General features: G+C 36.8%; 1 protein-coding gene across 15 annotated transcripts in view; it reads right to left on the bottom strand.

Annotated features, from left to right (window-relative positions):
* ptprsa (protein tyrosine phosphatase receptor type Sa) overlaps positions 1-18,497 on the bottom strand; it is a 244,556-nt gene that overhangs the window by 73,186 nt on the left and 152,873 nt on the right. For 11 of the 15 annotated variants that reach the window (XM_008406777.3, XM_081606230.1, XM_081606231.1 and 8 more), the window contains 2 exons: positions 7,656-7,766; positions 4,869-4,880 (listed from right to left, as the gene is read on the bottom strand). In XM_008406777.3, the coding sequence (XP_008404999.2) occupies positions 4,869-4,880; positions 7,656-7,766 (123 nt within the window). The remainder of the gene's footprint in view (positions 1-4,868; positions 4,881-7,655; positions 7,767-18,497) is intronic. The other 4 variants (XM_008406780.3, XM_008406784.3, XM_081606233.1 and 1 more) reach the window with 1 other exon arrangement.

The following is an 18,497-nucleotide window of genomic DNA, read 5'->3' as shown; positions in this document are numbered from 1 at the left end:
TCTCTAATCTACTCTGTATGCATTCTCTGTTCCATCCACTGCTAATGTCAATTACTTTGTTACTCTGGGCATAACGACCTGACCTTGAGGGCAAAAAGTTCATAGCTGTCCTTTGAAAAAGGTTGGTTTGTGCTATGAAAAATGACATGCAGTAAAAATGTACCAAGAAAAACGGACACTTGCAAATCCCCAAAAATACTGTTTTCCAAAAAAAAGAAAAAAAGTTGCTATCAAAACTACGTATTTGGTTGAGATATTTTTTTTCATTATCTCTGTCAAAAAAAGGCAGAAAATCAACCACTTATGGGTGAAGAAAAATAATTATCTGCATTATAATTTGATAAAGCATACCTAACTAATCAACAAAGGTGATAGGGCAGCCCATTCCTCACACAGACATGCATGGGTGTGGCTATGGCATGAGTGACGTAGAAAGGTGCACCCTCATCCACTCGGGCGAACACCAGAGAACCAAAACAACCCAAAAAAATGTCACTCAAGCCCATCCAAGCATGCCATTTATGACTGATTATAGCATTGCTCGAGACACACAGACTCACAAAATAAAATCAAATGAAAGGAAACAAACGAAATTGAACAAATCCACAAATAGAACTACATTCGAACAGCATAGACAGTACCAGAGTGCAGCTGTGTTCACAGAGAGGTTTGCATCAATACTATTAGATGTTTTTAAAATTCTATTTGTCTCAATAATTTATCTTCCAATTCAAAATGTCTGTGGTAACTGAACATGACAAACATGGGCGTTTTGGGGAAACATTTAATCAAAGTTTATCTCAGGGTGATCTTCTCTCCCTGGGGCTCAGATCAGCCAATGGACCGGGAGCTGAAATGGTTACGTGAATGAGGTTTCCCCACAGGAAGATGTCTCTAGTCCCCTTTAAGAAACTATAATGTCAAGAACCATGTGGAAACTTACCCTAAATCAGCTAATAACTTTAGCATTGAAGAATCTGACAAGGAAGTTACAATTTAAAATCAGTTTAACCTTTTTTTTTATTTATTTTTTTTAATTATTATTATTTTATTTAAGAACTTCTGGTACAAAGGAACAAAAAAAAAAAAAAATCAGTCATGTGTAATTTTTAAACCCAACACGAGGACAAATGGAACTACAAAGTCTACTTGTATAGTAATGTAAAACAATGCATTTACTAAGGTATTGTATAAATGAGAATGGTGTGAAAACCGCTATTAAATAAGTAAGTTGTTTTAATATTTTAGCCTTTAGAACAAACAAAAACAGGCATTTTAGGAATCAGAAAGCTCTATTGTCTGTTAAAAGTTGAGAAAAAAGAAACAACACAAATATCTAATTTTGTCTTTTTGATAAACAACCAGAATGTATTTTTTTCTTTCAAAACAATGTAATCCAACCTCTAACCTCAACCATATAAGTTAATCCGTTTTTGATGTGCTTTCTTGGGGCCATTACAGTGCCATGTACAGGGCTTTCATTATTAGAATGTTTTGGGTTTCATTTGATGTGTTTGTGTGGAAAAAAAAAACAGATTTCTTGAAACAACAGTGTTCATAAGGATGTTTGTAGAAACTATGGATAAAGCAATCATCTTGGAAAACCTTTTGTTTCATGTAAATGTTTTGATAAAGCCCCTGATTAAGAGCCCAACTGATGCTGGATCACACTATAATTTGCACATCATTATCCATCGTTAGATTCTAAATGAACATTTACTTTTAAATGTAAAGTTTCTTCAATGGCTCATGATAATGAGTCACCATACTTTAAAAGTTCTGAAAGTTGAGTACATGCTCAGCTGAACTTTACGTCAATATACAGTCTGTCATTATATGTGCAAATAAAACCCTCGCCATTTTAATACCTTTAAAACGCACCGCCATTCCAGCAAAAAAATTATAATAAAGAAAGAATCCCAATTGCATGGACACGCTCCTCATTCACAGAGACCAGGAGCCCAGCCGGCCCATTTGGAATTGATAAAAAAGAAAACAAACATCCACATTTCATGTGGTCCGATAACAATATGTAGTCTTATTTCAAGCCCCAATGTGGAGAGAAAGACAAAAAGCCATACACTGGACGAGGTGAGAAGCAGTCGAGAGAGAATGCCAGAGTATTGCACTAAGTGGGAGGTGTTGTGGAGGGATTTGTGTTGAAAAACAGAGGTCAGAAGGTGGACATTATTGGCTATTTTTGTGAGGCAGATTTTGTTGCCCCCAAATGAAGGGGGAAGCCAAAATAATGTGCAGCCTTTAGTGTCACCTTGAAGCTGAGATTACACCCTCTTACTGCCTGAGGACACAGGCACAGTATGAAGATCCTTTAGTCACACTTGCAGGGTGAGTCCCACAGCATTTACATTTAAGCTGCAGGGGTTGGCCGGTATTAACATACCTTTGCTGCACCACTGCTAAACTCTCCCTATGGGTGGCTCATCAAAATGGAAATTATTTCCTAAAGGAAACTAACAGGAATCATGGCATGGGTATCTAATAATAAAAAAGGATTTCAGAGTGTTAACTATTGCTGTTGTCTTATAGGTACATGACAAGCAGCCAAGCTATACTGCAACAACATTCCCCCATGTGTATGATAATTCCAGTGCATGCCAAGCTAGTTAGTAAGTTAATTAGTGACTTTATTAGTGAAGAAGGTAATGGGCCATTTGTTTTGTGTGGTGAATACAGGCACTTCTATTGCAAATGAGAATTTTTTGGGCTATGTAAGGCAAACATCTAATAGAGATGGCTAGAATTTGCTTTGGCCAGTGAGAACATAAGGTGTAATCTAGCTTTCTTTCCCAACATTACATACGGATGCAGAGCAGGACATGCAAGCACATTCACCAACAGGCAAATATCATAGTAGAAGGGAGAGCATGCACATGCATAACAGCACAGTCTTTCTGCATCAGTGTTTCTTTGTTGAACTGAGTCTAGAATTATATAATTAGATTGAGTTAAAAACATATATTGTATTGTTAGCTTCTTTCCAAAGTGACAGCTGTTGATACTAAAGGTATGGAAGTAATGTAAAGTAAGTGGTAAGTCATAAAAGAAAGGGCAGCTGCTCCAACACTAAACCATATGAGAAATCCTGTTTTGCTTCCATTTATTGAACCACATGGGAACATAAGATGTCTATAAGGGAAGACAATTCAAGTTTGAATTACATTTATAGAATGTCAGCTACACATTTTATCTGTGTTTTGGATATTAGGCATGTTTAAATTGTTAGAAGGTACAAAAATGACAGCAAGTTATTTGAAAATATTTTTTGAGGTTAGTGCAAAGCCTTGGCAACTTTGTCACTCAAAATATCCTGCATGAAAATATTTAATATAAGCATACCTTTTGAGGTCCAGTCTAGCATATCTTACATAATTTACTTGGGTATCCTCAGTCAAATTAATACAACGTAAGCCTTTATGCAGCACCTGCCTTGTGTTAATGAGGGCTGAGTTACCTTCATTCATCAACTGGTTTTCAAAGAAAAGCAAAAAGTAAAAATAAAAAGACAAAGTATCAATAGCTAAAACTCTCCTTTCCTCTCCAAAAAAACAAATTATATACTCAGACAAGTTGAGTTGAAAATGTAACAGGTCAACTCACTACAGCAGGTGATGTGTGGTTCAATAAAAATCTGATTATATTGTAAAAAGAAGCTGAAGCACACAGTGATAAACTGTGGGTTTCACTGTGGGCTCACTAATCAGTTTGCATCCATCACTTATGGATTTTTCTGACTTTTAAGATCTACGGTGTGCACGTTAAAAATACTGCTTACTTATATGAACTTAAAAAGAATCATAAATGACAATATAACTGATTAAAGTGTAAATGTTTGTTCTGACTCTGAGAAAGGCAGCTGCCAATCAATCAACAAGAATAAATCACATCAATTAAAAAATACAAATATGCATCTCTACTCGCTTGCACTAAATGCAATGCTGAGGTCATTGTATTGTTATTGATTTGCACAATATTGCAAATGGCATCTCTTAATGGCTCCCTAAAATCAGCATGGAACCCAATCAGGCCCAATCAGGTCTAATATTTTTGGTAATGGATCACTCCAAAGCAGATGACAGGAACACTGGCTGTATACACATTTATAATTTCATTCGGCATTTGCAGTTGCACTCCGAGTATCAAGAAGCCGAGCATATCAGGTTGAAAAAGGAACAATTTTTTTTTACAAACGAATGAACCACAAAAAAATGACATAGTAAACAAAAAAACAGAAACAAAACAGAAATAGAACCATAAAAACACACACACACACAAGACCGTCATCACAACTCAAAAGTAAAAAAAAAGTAGCTAAAAATACGGTTGTCAGGAACAAAAAATATTTTTAGAAAACCCAAGAAAACCCAAGGAAAAAACAAAACAAAACGCAGAGAATGCAAAAAGGAGAAGAAAAAAAAAACATTGGGGCCAAAGGGGTTTTTGCACGGGCATGCAAGCGCAGTTACATTCTCCCATCATGCAACAGGCGGTGCTATTTCCATGTGCTGGGTTTCCATAACAACACATGCAAGTAAAGCTTTTAGGTGCAGAAGCAATACCAAAGGATGCAAAACGTGAAAAGGCCCCACAATGCAAACATAAAATTAAATAAACAAGACCCGAGCTAATCGGGGTTTGATTTCATCTTTTATTTGGAAATAAAAAAAAAATATGGTCTTTTAAAATTATTTAGCAGTTTGGATTAACTGTATTTATTTATTTATTTTTTTTCAGATTAGTATATAATCGAGCTCTGCAAAAGGCAAATAACAGCTAAAATTTGTCAAACATGTTGAATTTTCTTTTCAAATGCGGGTTAAAAAAAAGTAAAAAAGAAAAAACACACCAACCTTCTCGAAGCTCTGAGGGATGTAAAGGGGTTGATGCAGAACACAATGACATGAGGAGAAGAGAAAAATAGGGGAAACACAGAGAGAGTAAAAAAAGCCACCTCAAGGTGTTTAGCTGCAGCTACATGTCCCTTTCCTTCTTTTTTTTCCCCCTTACCCCTGTCCCTGTCATCAGTGACACCCGTCTTCAAAGTACACTTGCCTGCCCTCCCCTTTAAATAAACTTTGAACCAAAACAATCAGATTCACCCCAGTGGTCGCTCTGCTGCCTGCTAAGGAAAAAGGATTGGGGCGCCACTGGAGTCAATTCAAGCGTACCATACTCATAATTCAAAATTTCACAAGCGTCTTATGGCCACAATGAGAGGCTCATGGGGGTGGCCACATTTTATTTAGTTAGAGAAGGAAATGAAATAAACAGAAAGTAAACAAAACAAAAACAAATGAGAGATTGAAAAGAACAAATAAATTTAAAAAAAGACAATTCGGGGGGAAATTAGCAGCTGCAGTTCAAGGCTGGTAAGAAAAAATATTATTCTAAGAAGCCAATCAGCAAACACTGTCATTATGGTTGATGTTTGGGAAGGAGTCTCATTTGCTCCAGTACCCACATGCCTCATTTTCAGGGTTTCTCTCTCGTCCTTACAATTATCCTTCCACACAGCTGCTAATCTCAAGTGCATTTTGCTTCGTGAACAAAACATAGTCAACATCAAGTATCAGAATTGATCGACAAAAGTTAACTGAAAACAAACAAAGGCTGACACCATCACAGCATAACAGGTGTGTTACATAGTGTGAATGCACTGGAGTAATTATGAATCTGGAGTACTTTTGTAAAAGCATGCTCGTGGAGCCAGTGTTTGTGATAATATCGGAGGTGTTTTGGAAGTTATTTCAAGGAGTGCATGTATGATTTAATGTAAAATAGTTGCAAAATGTAAAAAAAAATAAAATATATTCTTTACATAAATATTAATAATTTCTGTTGAGAGCATTTGGGTAAAATATAAGACGACTAAGCTAGTGGGCGTGGAGGGCTCTGACATGGGTTCACCACCAGGGCACTATACGGTCAATGGGGGGCCTGAACTGGTTTTTTGTTGCTTAATATGGTGGCCAGTCAATGAAGATGTAGAAAATACCTCAACAGAAAAAGGCTCACAAATGATGATTTGTTGGAACTCTATTTGAGATTCTTATTTAGTGTTTAAAGGGCTGCTTTACTATTTTTTTGTTAAGGAAATCTAATGACAGATGCTTTAGAATAATTTCAATTTTATGAAAACTAAAAGAGAGAAGGGGAGTGTCTTTTGTGTTCTCAAAAATATAGCATAATTCTCTTCGCTCACCTAAACTAATCTGTTGCGGGAGGGGCTCGCCCAGAGCGATGATCATGCAAGGACCACCGGATAGCAGATAGCTAATTGACGCTGCTTGCTGAATCACATTTGTACCAGCTCGTGCCTCGGCTACATGAATGCTGACAGTCTTGAAGAGCCATTTTCTTTTTACCTTCAGCTCCCTGTAGTAGAATTTCTCCTCTCCATGCTTCTATTTCACTGAGTCTGATGATAGCAATAATAATGAAAAAGCAGCTCCCTGACCCATTTTATAATGTTGGAGTAGTGAATTATTTATTGGGAACAAAGTTATTTGGTACACAGCAGAGGGAACAAACCGAGTAGATACCGAGGCATCTTTATTTAATATGCACAATATAAATAATACATGCCGAAAATGCATCTGCTTCAATTTATTAAAGCTCCCTCAACAGGGATTCATTGTCATTTAGCATTAGTGGTTGAGGATAGGCTTTTGTCTTTATAGTCTGTTTCCTATGAAACTGTTCCCTCTGAATTATTGTTTTTATATAAATATATATATATATATATCGTCATTTTGCAGGAACATGGCAACCAAAATAAGTACAGACTGTAAAGGCCTTTACAGACAGTACACAAAGGTAAAAACTGGGAAACCCTATAAGTATATGCTCCAGTGCAGCATGAGGAAGAAATACAGGAAGTGTAAGATTTATGGTCAATCTGACAAATGAGCTGTGTGCAAAAATACAGTGCTTTTTCACTTTGTTATAACACAAATACTTTTGTTTTCCTCCCCCAAAACTGGAAAAGGCAAGAAGGGGTGAATGATTTTGATTGGTGGGCAACATTACCTAGCCAATCAATCAAAATCAACACTTACCGTTGTGCTCCGTTACCTGTAAAACACTCATCAAATAAAAAAACAAAACAAAAACAAAACCAAAAAAATAAAAATATTTTCAGTGTGTTTTATGGTTTCAACTTGAGATGTAGTTGGGAAACATTTGATTGGGCACACAGTTAATAGGTCAAAGGTCTTTGGCAACTGATAACTTGCAGACATACGGCTTGTTGGGCTATACATTTCCTTCCGAGTGAGTAGGGGAGGGCATTGAAAGACAAAATGGAGCATCATAACAGAGAAGAACATTAGTTGGTCAATTATAGATTTACATTTGGAAGTTTCAGTGCATTAAAACAATTATGGGAAGGCATTGATATAAATGGTAGAATATTTAAATTCCTTTGATATTAATTTTGCAAAACATCTCGTGCATACACTTCTAGATTAAAACGGAGTTTAATGGAAGCAATTATAGTATTTTACGCTCAAGAATACCAATTAAAGATGAGCTGTACTGTGAAGACATTTTATTTAGACAAAGTTGATTTTATTTAGGTATTTTTTGTTACTTTTTTCTTTTTTTTTGCCTGGCTCAGCAGGCTGGTTGCTCCCTACCTCGCACATAAAGATTAGCGGGGGACGAGTAGCGTACGCCTTCCTCATTAGACGCCACGCACTCGTACTTCCCCTGGTCCAACTCCTCACTGTTCTCGATCTGCAGGGCACCTGGGGAAAGACAACATCCGACAAAGAAAAGGTGGGAAGGGGGAGAAACATGGAAAAAAAGAGAGAAAGAAAGCAGAGAATATATGATTAGTCTGTCTGACACAAACAAATCAAACCACTGGGAATCACTTAAATTTCACACGGTCATTTCAAATACAGTCTCTCTCTGCAGCAATGCTGACACAGGCTAGCATGACTAACTCAGCTGCATTCCAGCTTCAGTCATTTGTCGACAAAAAGCTAAATAAATCAAAACGTGAACTGTATCAGTCATTTTGGATTTGCAGCAATGTTTAAATTGTTAGCAAAAAGGAGCTACAAAGTAAAAAAAAAAGGAAAAAAAAAGGTGTGATGAAATGTAAATTGGAAAAGTGTAAAGGTTACCTTGTAAGCTAAGTAATTAAACTGCAGAAGAAATTAATTGATCTTAAATTATAATTTTAAATAATGACCCAAAGGGGCTTAATACAGATCCATGCCACACTTTGCCAGTTTTTTTCTTTTTGCTAAACGCTTTTCAGGGCATGACTCGTCCCACTTTGCAAATTTAATGAGTGAAATGTTTTCCCACTTTCCCACTCATTTGAAAGGTAAGTTCAGTTCAAATGAATTAATAGCTTTTTGTTGATGTTGGATTTTACATTTTAATACACAAATTCAGGTGAATTTAGGTCCAGACTTTAACTGAATTATTCTAAAACTGGGATATCATTTTATCCAACCATTCTGTTATGACTCTGGCTTTAAGTTTAGGCTTGTCTTGCAGGAACATGACCTTCAGTCCTATTCTCTAGCCTTTTGCAGTCCTTAACATTTCTTCTAGGATGAACCCGATTTTAGCTCCATCCATCATACAAACAACTCTGACTAACTCACCAACTCAAAACGCCACCGAGGAAACTTGCTCCTAGTTTCCTCATCCAAAATTTGGAAAAGCTCAAAGAGTACGAGTGTATTTGAGAGGCAGACTACTATTCAGTTTACCCTTTACTTTTTTGGTCATTGTTTATGTTTTATCTCAAAAGATATTAACTATTCCTTAATACAATTTCATTTTTTATGTTTCCGTTGGAGTTAATTGCATGTGTGCAAGGCAAGACAACCTCAGCACTCAGATGCACATGGGCAAAAGGCAGCAGGGAACAAAAGAGGGAGGTGAAACACCAGGATCATTCCTCGTTAGACTGTTGTTGACGGCACTTCCTGATGATATCATTAGGGCCTCTGGCTGGCTCAGCAGACAGATTGTAGCCTGGGACTCTCTGACAAACACAACACCACCATCGCTCGTTAACGTTTAGCCAAGAAGCATCAATATGCCAGCAGCTGCCCCGAAAGCTTTGTAATATACTATAACGCTCTCCATCACATCTGCAAGCGAACACAATGTTGTACAAGGCCACCACTCTGAAACAGTGTTCAAATAACACGTTTCACCTCATCCACAAATTAGACAATCGATCCTGGTTAATTATAAAGATTAGTCACGCTTTCAGTCCGTTCGCCTCCTAATAGAGAAAAGAGTATTTTAGACCTTGAGGTGTGAGCAAATGTATTTACCAATTTAAACGGAGAACAGACCTGATGGTACAACAATCGATAGCGTTTCATTTTTTGGTTTTCTTTCACTTTCTCTTCATTTTGCTTTACTGCTCAGATCACCTCATCACTCAGAGGCCTCTCTGTTCCTGGCATGTACCTCGAGAACCAAATGAAAAAAGAAATCTGCCTGCAGAGTGCAGGTGGTACATTTTTTATTTATTTATTTATTTTTGCTCTGGCTTTATATGAGCATCCGTTTTTGATCTGTTTGATGTGCGCTTGGGACAGCAAATGCCAGTGTGGTGGCAGGTGGATTGGAATGTGCTCAGAAGCTGAGACCACAAAGTAAGAAACGTATGAAGTTCAACTCCAGGTGGACAGATCCAGAAACCTCTGCCAGCGGCTTGTCAGACAGACTTCCTTCAGCTGAATTCTAAATATTTTGTCTGAACTCACCTTTGTTAAATCAAACAGCACAGTTCTACATATACCAATTTTGTTAAACTTCAGCTGGCTGATAATGATGTGGCAGCTTAAAAAAACAAAAAAAAACACACAAATAAAAGTCCCATATAACGGTAAAAAGTAAAAAATCTCAAAACAACCTAACAAAATACAACAGCCAACAGCTAATAAGTAAAGTAGGAGCAAGAAAGAGAAAGAACTACGTCTCTGAGAATAACTTAGCAGTTTTATTTGCGCTCAGACTTCTGTGAAAGGAGGATTTCTCACCAGGTGGTACAACCTGTTTCCAAGTTCTTACTGGTTTTTGTACAGGTTCTGCGTAATATTTCAAAATAGGGATTTGAAGAACGCAAGAAGATTTTCTTTCATTTAAAGTACACACTGAAAACCACGAGAGAACAGAAACAAATATGTTTTTAGTAGTGAGTGCTACCAGTTAGGTTTTATGCTATACGCACACTTGCCTCTTTATATGGTACATCTTGCTTGGATTTCTCAGAAATTAGGCCAATTTTGACGATCATAAAGGGTGGAAAGCAGTTAGTAACAATACTTTGGTTGACGGCAGCCATTCAGTGATGTTCAGGTGGGTACTGATGGTTCAAACAGCCAGGTTTCACATAAACGTGTCTGCCCATTCTCATCTGACATCAACAAGGCACTTTTAGTCAACCAACTGATAAGGTTACTGCATTTTTAGTCAGTAATACTTGCCTCTTTTGCCTCTTTTTTTCGACCATTCTCTATAAACCTGAAAACTAGCTGTGAAAAAGATTTCTCAGCGTGGTGTAGATGATGGCACATCTAGATATCTGAATTCACTGCCATTTGCTATGGCAGTGACTCATTGCAGTCTATCACAATTTGTATCCATAACCAATTGCAAACATGTAAAAGTGACTGGTGAGTCTACATTTCTGCCACATTAACATGTTGTCTGATATTATTCTGTTTTCCAAAAGAAACATTGATTAATTTTATTCACTCAAATGTGAATATTACATTTTGCAATTAAAGCAGACTACCCAGTTAAACCATATTCAATACCAACTGACTTCTAAGAAGCAGAATGAAACCGATCTCCCTTCATATCCTGAAGCTCCAGGAACACCAGGGTTTTTTTTTTACTATCATTTCCTTTTGTCTGTCTCTCTTTCTTTAAGTGACTGCACTCTGTGTGTGTTTTGCATAATTGCACTCTGCGTCCTCCGCCAGCCCGTGGCTCACCAGAGCGCATGTGGCCAGGGGCATTTTTCTTCTTTTCTTCTTTTATCAAGAAAAGACGGAAACATAAGGAATGAAGTAAATAGCAAAACTTATCTTCTATGAATGCAATAAATAAAGCCACGCACTGAATCTGCTCACCATGAGTGTTTACAGATAAAGACATGCTTGGTAGTAAACTGCTTTTTTCCCCACAAAATGGCTGTTAGTGTGCTTATTAAGCGAGTCCACCAAGCAGCTTGATAGGATGTTGGCCCTTTTTTTCCCTACAGCTTTCAAGTCTTATCATAAACATCTATGGTCATAACTGCTGCAAACAATTTGGGCTTGCTTCATTTTAGGAGCAATTACAAAAACAGCTGGTACGGATAGTATGCTTGGGAAAAAAAAAAACATGTTTTGAATAACAATTCTAGTTATTGTATGACATCATTCGATGACTACAACTGAAGAGAAAGAAAAAAAAACGCCTCTTGTTATGAATAATATGAGTGACATCCCTGGAGAAAATGTAAATACAAAGTTAGATAACTTTGATTTACTTTGATAATTAAAATTCCAATTATAGATTTCTATTTATAAATGCAAATATTTATGCATCTTAAACAATGCCTCGTCAAAAAAAAAAAGTATATACCTTGAGTTTTTGACATGAAACAATCACCCAGGCCGGGAAAGAACTCCCGGCCTGTGTTTTTCTGCATCGAGTTGAAGTTGTAACATCAAAAAGATGGAAAACTTCAAGACCTGTGAATGCTTTTGAAAGGAACTTTATAATGAAATTTGATAAATATTGTGTGAGGCATTTTTTTGTGCAATGATACGCAAAGCTAAAATAAAATAGAGGTGACTGCTGATGGAAAGTAATAGTGGGAATTGATGCGATAATGTCCATTTGCTCCCTTCACTGATGGAAAAAAAGAAATACTAGTCAAGTTATATTCAAGGTCATATTCAGAGAGAACACTGAAACTTTTTATTTTTTGCATTTACTAACGTACTACAATTATTTTTATTTTTTTTATCCAAAATAAACAGACAAATACTTCCTGAAAATGATAACCTCATCTTCCATCTGGACCAGTTCCTCTTCAATTCAGTCAGAATAATCACCAAACACTTACATCTTTCATCCTCCACTGCTACCCACTCATGGCTGTCTCACAGCATGTTCACCGTCTTCATCCATTCAATGAAAACGGCTGTAATGGGCACAGAGTCTACAACAGTTGTCTCAGCCACGGCAGCTGCCCTACTTAACAACACTGTGCAGGTTGATCTGATGAGCAGTGAGGTACCAAGAGTTTGATAAAGGGAACTGTCTGGACACGGCCCAACATTTTTTTTAAAGAAAATTATTTTCAGACTTATTTTATTTAAAATGTTGGCCAGGGGTCGGCATGGGTGATTTTGTCCTTTGGGAATGTCTTTTTGCTTTTAATTAAACATTCTGCCAGGAAGACCCCGTTTTAACATGTTTCTAAAGGTTTATATCTCTTTAGTAAAAAAATAAATAATAATAAATAAACCTGCTTGACAACAAGAAAATGACAAGAGAGAAACACAGAAAGAGAATAACAGTGAAAAGAGGTGGAGGGAAGAGAAGTGACAGAAAAGCACACAAATACAGAATGACAGAAATGGGAGTAAAAGAAAAGTGAGGAGGGGTCGGCATGGGTGATTAATTTCCAAAAGTGCCTGAAGCTGTGATCTGCCCACCCCGCACGCTGCTTTATAGCAGTTTTACCATGTGTGCATCCCTCTCAACTCCTAGTCCCCCACCCTCAGTCCCATTTGTGTAATTCAATTAGTGTGCTCCAGCGGACCTTGATTGATTTGTTTAGGCGATCTACAAAATGGCTGGCCAAGCCTTAGTCTTTCTTTCCCTCCCTCTTGCTCCTTCTGCATCCCGCTCAGGCCTGCTGGTGGCACACTGCTCTTTTCATCATTTTATCTTGCTTTTGCAGTTCGCAGCTCCCATTAGTCCCTCATTTCTCCTCATCCAAACACTGCTCACTAATGCTCTACTATAGTCCAATTAGAGCTCCAAATTAGCAGCTTACTGAATCGGTGGACACATAAAGATAATAACCTTTGCAGTACATGAATTATACCCACTTAAGTACAGAGACAATTGTGGGATACTTAAAAAAAATATTGAAAGCTTTAGTTTTCTGATATGTAGAGGGGGAAAAAACATTTAAAAAGATACTTATTCTTTATGTTTAATAATTGCAGCTTGACTACATGAATGCTACCTAGGTGGTAGGCTTCACATTTTGTATGAAAGCCACTTCAAATAAAATTCATACAAAGTAACAGTGCTGCACATGACTCAAACACATTTGGCCACTGTGAATGACAACATCTCAGAGGCAGCGAATTTCAGCTGCATATTCTTGGTTTTAATAGCTGCATGACTGAAGACAGCCAGTGTCACTACATGGCAGCCATGTCTGAACTTGCTATACTCCCTCTGTCTCGCTCCTACGTCCGCGCCCTCGCTGTCACTCCGGCAATGCTCTGTCACCACCACAAGGTCACTACGCTGCGACCGCAGCAGCATGGGGCTCCACGTGTGATGCCATTGTTGTCAGAGCCCATCTGTTGGTTTTTAGCGCTTCTATGGAATCAGTAATGACGCAGGTAGGAAGTTAAGCTGCCTTTTACACACGTCTCGCACTTCAAGGCCAGCACCTGCATGGTTCCGTATCAAAGCGAAAGAAATTCTATTCCTGAAATCCAAATTATTTTTTGTATGAAAGTGATACGAAAAAGATTTGGGAATGGGGCTGCATTTTGCTAGAATAGGCCGGTATGATCACCAAAGTACTTAATTGATTATTTTGAATAAAGAAGCATAGCATGATTTTAAAGAGGGATATTATGTATTTTCCAGGCACAATGTACCGCTTTGTAGCACAATCTTGCAACCGTTACCTTCAATTGTCAATTTGATGCAAACTTCAAGAGACACCATCAAGTTTGCCTCGGTAAGAAGCTATTATTCTTTCTGACACTCCACCTTCAGCACGTCATGACAGCAATTTTCCTTTATTAGGCCGTTTACAACTTTTCTTAGAAAAGCTGTACTGAGAATTAGTTTGTATAATAAGCTCAGTGGACACACAGTTCCACCGGGTGTTTGATAATTGCCGCTGACGGTAGTCTGGAGGAGCTGAGTGGAGGAGGTGCAAAGGAAAAAGTGATCTGTGAGACGGAAGCTCGGCTGGAGACTAAAAAGCACCAAGAACAAGCTTTTTGGTAAAGTAGGCGTTTGGTAAGAGCAAGTGTTTGGTTAGGCACCCCCGAATGGCTTATATTGGAAATTTGAGGATTTCTCAAGCATGCATGAAAGAATCAAGCCAACACTCCAGGTGTGTTTTTGATGTGAGAATCAAATTATTACATGATTTAGAGCTGAAAAAATATGATTTTATGCAAGTTTTCTTTAAAAAAAAACAAACAAAACAAAAAACAAACAAGCAAAAAAAAAAAAACATTCCAATTTGGCTTCCTTGTGAGCCAAAATAGAAGAAAGCTTCTAATGTGTAGAAGCTTTCTTTCAGCTACCTGGCTATAGATGAGAATAAAATTGCCTCACTATGATAGAAACAAAGCAACTGAAAGTTTGGTCATTTTCTATAACTTTTTAATTGTGACTCAATTAAATGTAGCGTGCTAACTGGGCAACGGCACTGGGTTGGGTTTTCTTGGTTATCAAAAAATTATCACGTTTTTTTAGAGTTTTTTTTCATAAACAACCAACTTTGTCTTTGTTGTTGATATGGAGATGTAATAGTCGAGCAGAGTTACTCTGTGCAACATACTGCTAGGGAAAACTCAGGTTATTTCAGCACATTCTCTTTTTCTTTATTAAACATGGGTTGAAACATGCCACAAATGAACAAAACACTTTAGTGATTTTTGAAATCAAACCTTTTCAAATTCCGGTGTAACCTTGTTATTACAAAATAGCCTGTGCCTGCATGTGATATGTAGTCTTGTCTATTTTGATATAGGCCACACATTCCTAAAGGCAAGTCAGCATAGGCAAAGAGTAATGCAGTGGGGGGAAAAAAAGCCCTAGGCTGCTTATCTAATTATGCAAATACAAAGTTCATGAATAATGTTAGCTTTTGTTCACTGCACTATGATTTATGAGCCTTTCTTAATCAAACAAAGAGATGAAGAGGGAGTTTGGTTATATCTTTAATGAGTGAAGGCTTGAAAAGGTGGCTAAAACCTCATGATGCTAATGTATGATTGGAAATGCATGACTTTAACCTCAAAGAGTTATATATATAATATATAATAATATAATAATTTCTTTGGCTGTAGCAAAACTGTAAACCAAAAACATTTATTGCATCCTTTCAAATACATGGCCAATCCTGTCAAACTGAGAAATTCACTTACCTGTTCAGGCTGTGGAACAAAGGCATTTTTCAACAAACACACTGAAATCACATTGAGTCACCAGGGAAGAATATGTTTGAGCAATAACACCTGATGGATAATTACAAGTGAAAGTTAAATTGTCTGGGGAAATGAAAAGAATAATGAGGGGAGATGAGGAATTTATTGTGCAGTGATTTTGTGTAATTCACAGGAGTTGAGTGCCTTTACATCTATGTCACCGTGGTCTTTCCTTTATATCCTTCCGTTCATCCGCCGCCGTTATCAAAGCTGCTTTTTGCATGGTGAAAAAACTGTGGATGTTGCCAATTCTCAGAAGGCAGCCAGTGCACCCAGAAACACCGCCCTTTAGGTTTGTAGGTACAAGCTGCTGTAGAGCAGAGTGGAGGGAATTAAATCAAAAGTAATTTATGCCAGTTTTTTCCCCTGACATATCTCAAAGTACGAGGGAGGTGCATTTACATACGTGACGTGGCGGTGAACGGAAAGATCAAAGCAGACAAGGAGAGGGAAGAAATGAGGTTACTGAAGTCTTAAACAGTTTCCAGCAGAACATAGTCTGGTCTTATCAACATCCAGGGCCACCGACCCCAAGCTTTTCATTTCTGCTCATTTACAGCTATGGCTTTGCTCAAAATGTTTAGCTGTTGAGGTACAACACTGCTATATTCTAATGTCACATTGCTCGGTGGGTTCATTAAACATATACGTTAGTGAAGAGAAAGGGAAAACACAGATCACACATGTAAGACTAATACATAAACAATGAGATGAGACATGAGACTGAAACACAGGTCTGAGCGTACAGAAAACACGGCAGACAGACACGAATGGCATAATGATGCTAGTACAATAGAAATTTGATTTTCTTTTTTTTTGTCTCTCATACTTAGTAACTTTGGTTGGATTAGAGGTGGTTATGTTTGTTTATGATTCGGTTAAAATATGTTTATTCTGTTCTTTTATTTGTTCTTTTTTACTCTAAACATCTTACCTCGAATCGGGGTACCCTCTGGAGGAGACACAAAAGTGAAGACATAACATCAGTTCAGCTCTGGGTTAATGTTAGTATAAGTTAGAAAGTATTTGGGATGAAAAGGTCACTGAACTAAGTTATAATATCATTAGAGGTTATTTAACAGACAATAAATAAATAAAACTTAATTCTCTGCTGGTATCACAAAAGAAGGAACATGCTTTTAAGAATGGGATTTGGGATTTTTTTTTAAATTATTGCTTTAAATATTCTTTGATGAGAAGTGCAATAATTTGATAGGATTAATAACCTGAAGTATTTTATCATACCTGAAACTCCGGTTGTGAAACTGAGCAGAACATGAGAAATTTGATTTGCTAATTTGGTACCAATAAGCATTTTTTCCCCAACCATTAGAGGTGTGTATGACAGCAAGAGTATTTGATACTGGAAACAAAGATTTGCTAGAATTTCATACTATACTTTAAGGTAACACTTCATATTTTAAATAAAAGTTATTCTTTCTTGTGCAAGACATAAACCTTCTTAAATGCGACAAGGACTCTCCCTCAAGGTTCATCATGTCTCTGCAGTCATTTCATCCCCTGGCTGCTTCCATTTTTTTTCACTAAGAGCTTCGTTTTTTATTTATTGTTTACTTTGAGAAGGTATATTGTTACATACTTGACTGCAAGCCAAATGCTTCATTAGGGTCAATAAAATATTGAGGGTTTTTTTCCAATTCTTGGATGGTGGGGTTTTAAGATGTCTGTGCTGCAAAGCTTAAATCTGTTTGCACAAGGAAAGCAGTTTGGCCTCAGCCCCTTTGAATTCAAAATAACTTCTCCATTCATCTTATTGCTTTTTTTCCTGTTTTCTTTTCATTCCCCTTTTGTTTACTTATTTCTATTTTTTGTCTTTCACTCTGTTTATATATGGAGTGTCTCAGTACTTCCTTGCAAATCCAAAAACCTGTGTCCTTCCTCGTGTTTTTGAAAAGCTAGCAGGGCAAACCAGAGAGGAGCCCTATTTCACATTTCCGGCCTGCTGGCCCAGTGCTAAGCATCAAAGCTATGTACTGTTCATCAAGTTTATCCATGAGGATCTCAGCCTTCTCAAACATTCAAGCTATTTTAAACTAAGTATTAATGTCCAAAAATTACTTACTTGTAAGTAAGGTATAATTTTCCTCTTTCACAAATGGAAAGTCCATATTACAATATCTGATCTTACCAAAGATGAGCGGCATTATGCTCAGTATTATGCACATAATAATTAACCTTTGTCTCCTCTTGGGTTCCCCTTTCAGGAGTTACCACAGCAAATGATCTCTCCATATAGTCCTATATCAGGATAATGATAAATGCTAGACAGCACATATTTCAAAATGCATTATTGGTAATAATTGGATTCAAAGAACCAAATGTTTTTTTTCAAATTCTTTAAAACACGGATACAGTGGCTTTTCTGAAGCTTTTATTTTTACAAAAAAGTGGAGGATTCCTAGTCTTCTTAAATTATACTATAACTTCTGGTCATCATGTCAAGAATAAGAATTCAAAAACACAGAAAACCTTTACTGGGCCAAAAATATGTAATACAACAGGTGGTGAATGTACTCTAGATAAGAGACAAAATTTCAATATTGTTAAATTGTTATTGTATTTATGCATAAAGGATCTTCTTTTGTGATACCAAAAATTAGTACTCATTGAGTTTAAAGTTCTGTCTGGTTTGCAATGAACCTTTCATCGTTATATTTTTTTTTAACAATGTGCTCTAGCTGTACTTGGATTTTTATTAAAACTGCATAAAAATTTCAGACCCTAAATACTTTGTAAAGCATGTAAATAAGAACGCCAATTGACACAATAATAATAATAATAATAATAATAATAATAATAATAATAATAATAATAATAATAACAACAGTATCTTAACCGATGAATATGTAATGACTTTCACAGTGCTCTATAAACCAGTATTAAAATAATTGTTGTGTACACACCACAAAATTCATATATGGTCATTAATGAAAACAGAGTCATTGAAAAACCAGACAAAACTAATATGACATTTTAATATATATATTTTTTAAATGATAC

This window comes from Poecilia reticulata, chromosome 4 (genome assembly GCF_904066995.2).
Source record: "Poecilia reticulata chromosome 4, P_reticulata-male-v2, whole genome shotgun sequence".
In the NCBI taxonomy this organism is placed as follows: Eukaryota; Metazoa; Chordata; class Actinopteri; order Cyprinodontiformes; family Poeciliidae; genus Poecilia; species Poecilia reticulata.
This window is presented reverse-complemented; position numbering and strand designations above follow the sequence as displayed.